Source organism: Corvus brachyrhynchos, unplaced genomic scaffold (genome assembly GCF_000691975.1).
Source record: "Corvus brachyrhynchos isolate BGI_N302 unplaced genomic scaffold, ASM69197v1 scaffold59, whole genome shotgun sequence".
In the NCBI taxonomy this organism is placed as follows: domain Eukaryota; kingdom Metazoa; phylum Chordata; class Aves; order Passeriformes; family Corvidae; genus Corvus; species Corvus brachyrhynchos.
Genome location: NW_008246054.1, coordinates 3,935,742 through 3,939,305, shown reverse-complemented (window position 1 = coordinate 3,939,305; position 3,564 = coordinate 3,935,742). Strand labels below are relative to the sequence as shown.

Sequence of the window (3,564 nt, the reverse complement as noted above, 5' to 3'; positions counted from 1 at the left end):
CTGGCGTGTGTGGCGCAGCCCCAGCTGCTCTGGGCACCCTGTGCCAGGGCCTCCCCACCCTCCCAGGGAAGAATTTCTTCCCAATATCCCATCTAACCTTGCCCTCTGGCAGTTTGAAGCCATTCCCCCTTGTCCTATCTTCGATGCTCCTGACAAAAGTCTTTCTCCAGCTCTCTTGTAGGCTCCCTGTCACCTTCAAAACAGTGGGCTGGCAGAGCACAGGAAGAGAACTGAGAGGAAAGGGAGGGAGGGTGATGTAAATTGGATGTGGGGCTGAGTTCCTCTGTGACTTACTGAAATCTGCATCGATGAAGATGGGCTCAGCACCGGTCACCTTGGCCATGGCCTCCAGGTCCCGGTAGTGCCAGCGGTTTTTTTCAATGTTATTTTCAGGCACAAAGGGTTTCCTTTTTTCTGTTAACCTTACCACTCCAGTGAGATCAATTTCATCTTCAATCTGAGAAGTGCAGAGAGAGAAAAGGAATCTTTTCAAGATTGATTTCATATTCTGACACTTCGAGTCCTGTCATGAAAATGTGACACTTAAAGGGTCTGAGCATAAATGAAGTGGTTGTTCCCTGTAGTGGGGCAGTGCTGTAACACAGCAGGGAAAAAAATAGAACAAGAACAGCCCCTTGCTTGTAAAACACATTATTTACTTAACAAAAAGGTGGGAAACAAAGATTTGTTGTCTTTGAAAAGTTCAGTGGCTATTTAAGTCACCTCTCATGCTACTGAATGTGGCTCCAGCCTTTCTGGATTGGTCAGTGGTACCTCTGGGTAACCAAGGGGCACAAAGTAACACCCCCAATTCCCTGGATCCCCCGTACCTGTCCCTTCAGCCTGGTCTCCGGTTTCAATTTCTTCCTGGGCACAAATCCTCGGTTGACCAAAATCATGACCCTAGAGTTACATAAAGAAAGGAAAGGGAATTTATCCCTGCTGCTGCCTAGAATTAAAGACCAAAGAAAGAAGCAGCCCACGTGTTTGCTGCCATTTTTGCTGTCACCTGAGTGCACATTATAAAGGAATTTAAATACAATTTCAAATCGAGCCTCAGTGATGTCACAGACTGAGAGATGCCTTTTAAGGCAGGGATTGATTGATGCAAACCCAACCACCAGGATTCAGCTTTTCCAAGGAGAAGCAAGTGCTCCCATGGAGCAGGACTCTCCTGAACTCACCCGAGCTCCGTGCAGTAGAAGGGGGTGACGACGTTGGCTCCGTTCTCCGGGTGGGATGTGATCCTCCCGGCTTCCCGGGCTTCGCGCTCGGGGTCCACCAGGGAGCGGGGCAGGATGTAGAGCTCCTTGGAGTGGTCAAAACGCCCTCGGACCTTCACAGGTCTGTACTCCAACTCCTTCAGTTCCATGGGGCTGCATGGGGAACAAGAGCAAAACAAAATCATGGCTGTGAGAGGCGAGTTCAGCCGGGAGGTTTTATCATGGGATTCTCCTTTTCCCTAATGGTTCACTCTGGAGCCTGTTGGCAGAGGCAGAAGACAAACACCTCATGGAATATGCAGCTGAGTTAATATTTTTCTACTATCACAGTGAATCAAATAGACATTATCAGGAGTACCCAGGGAAGTAGTTCTTTTCAACCCAGATATCACAGAGCAGGTGGACTCACTGCCTGTTCATCCAGCTATGGGAAGTGTTTCTTTCCCATCCCAGACCATGAAATCCAACTGAGCCCTTCTGAGAGTTGTGCCAGGTGACCAAGTGACCTTAAAAATCTCTCTCACATCTGACACAACTGCTCCACATGTGGGGCAGGGCCTGCTGTTGATCCAAGACCCTGTTGTAGTAGCAATTTCTTTGGGATATCACAGACACCAGCTACCAACTCCTTTCCCCAGGAGGTTTACAAATAGTATGAGCTACATCCCACATTCTCCTGAACAGAGATTCATCCTTCCCCATGCATTTAGAGTATCCCATAGGAAATCACTGACTTATCCTTTTACTAAAAATTAAAAAATTATCAGTGTCTCTTTCTAATTTGCTTGGCACATCCCAATCCCCGTTGCATCCCTTCATTTTCATGCAGGTTAGTTCAGCACAAGCTCAGTAGTGCATGGTCCATATCTAATATTCCCAGGAAACCGTCAGTGCTCTGTAGACAACAAACCATCCCTGTTTCCATACTCTAATGTCAGAGGAATGGGATCTGCTGTGATTCTTGATGCCAGTTGTGCAATCAAATCTAATTTCCACTTGCGCCGCTGAACCTGGGAGCAAACAAACACAAAAGTAACACCTTAGGGCTGAACAGAGCAATATAACAACCCCAGCAAGCCTTAAAACCTTGGCCATAATTTTCTCATCAGACCTGGCCTAAATCAGGGTAATTGGAGAAGTTAAAAGAGAGGCTACTGAATTTAATCTGAGGAAATATTTATACTAAAAAGTGTAAAAGAAAAAGACTTCCTTTAAAGACTTACAAGTGGACACTTGGAAAACAGAAATGTAAAATAACAGCAAATGTTTACCCTGCTTGTGGTGTGAACTAGATCAAACAGATGGGAAAACTTGGCAGCCTTCAAGTGATCACTTCTAGAAAAAATGAAACATTTATTTGTACCTGCCATGTGCCAAGACCAAAGGTGGTCAGAGGGATCAGGAGAAGGCCCCATTTCAGCAAGGTATCCTCTCCAGATGTGTCAGCAGCTGCTGTAGAACTTTGTGGTTTGCAGAACCTCAAACAAACATCTACAGAAAACCAGAAAGAGGAACAGGATTTATAGAGAAGAGATGCCAAATTCTTGCACGAAATATTACGTCTTGGTACTAGGATGAAACAGGGCAGAAGCCCAGACATATTTTCTTACCTCTAGTCTTTTGAACCAGACCAGAACCTGTTTTAGTTAGGGGATATCCAAACAATGTTCTTCTGATCAAGCACGGCGATGCCTACACAGAATAAGAACGATCCTTTGTAATGTCGCTGCTTTATAAAACTTGTATTTAGGTGATATCAGTTAACTTGATGATTGCATGAAATATTGTTTATGTGTTGATTTAAGTCTCAAATGAGCAACCGCCTCTGAAATACTATGGGTTTGGTTATAATTTAAATGAAATAAAATATCCGTTACAGAGCTGCCTATAGCACAGCAATGAACTTCCATCCACACTATCAACAAAGACACACCAGCTTAATCTACTCTTGACAGAAACAAGGGCCTACAGGGGACAGGATGAGGGGACAGGACGCAGGGACGGGATGAGGGGAGGGGATGAGAGGACAGGACGAAGGGATGGGATGAGGGGAGGGGATGAGGGGACAGACGCAGGGACGGCATGAGGGGAGGGGATGAGGGGACAGGACGAAGGGACGGGATCAGGAGACACGATCAAGGGACATGATCAGGGGACAGGATGAGGGGACAAGATCAAGGAACAGATGAGGAGACTGGATCAGGGGACAGGATCAGAGGACAGGATCAGGGGACAAGATCAAGGAACAGATGAGGAGACAGGATCAGGGAACTGGATCAGGGAACTGGATCAAGGGACTGGATCAGGGGACAGCATCAGAGGACAGGATCAGCGGCTTACC

At 46.4% G+C, this 3,564-nt stretch overlaps 2 protein-coding genes across 2 annotated transcripts in view; one reads left to right on the top strand and one right to left on the bottom strand.

Moving 5' to 3' along the window:
* Nucleotides 1-3,133, bottom strand: part of SURF1 (surfeit 1) — a 4,130-nt gene extending 997 nt beyond the window's left edge. Inside the window, exons 1-7 of the mRNA XM_008642330.1 lie at nt 3,101-3,133; nt 2,834-2,915; nt 2,587-2,714; nt 2,151-2,233; nt 1,185-1,376; nt 831-903; nt 295-457 (exon numbers count right to left, since the gene is read on the bottom strand). Coding sequence (XP_008640552.1) covers nt 295-457; nt 831-903; nt 1,185-1,376; nt 2,151-2,233; nt 2,587-2,714; nt 2,834-2,915; nt 3,101-3,133 — 754 coding nt within the window. The remainder of the gene's footprint in view (nt 1-294; nt 458-830; nt 904-1,184; nt 1,377-2,150; nt 2,234-2,586; nt 2,715-2,833; nt 2,916-3,100) is intronic.
* Nucleotides 3,134-3,280: 147 nt separating this feature from the next.
* The window catches only part of SURF2 (surfeit 2), a 3,505-nt gene continuing 3,221 nt past the window's right edge, over nt 3,281-3,564 (top strand). The window contains exon 1 of the mRNA XM_008642329.1: nt 3,281-3,303. Within this exon, the coding sequence (XP_008640551.1) occupies nt 3,281-3,303 (23 nt within the window). The remainder of the gene's footprint in view (nt 3,304-3,564) is intronic.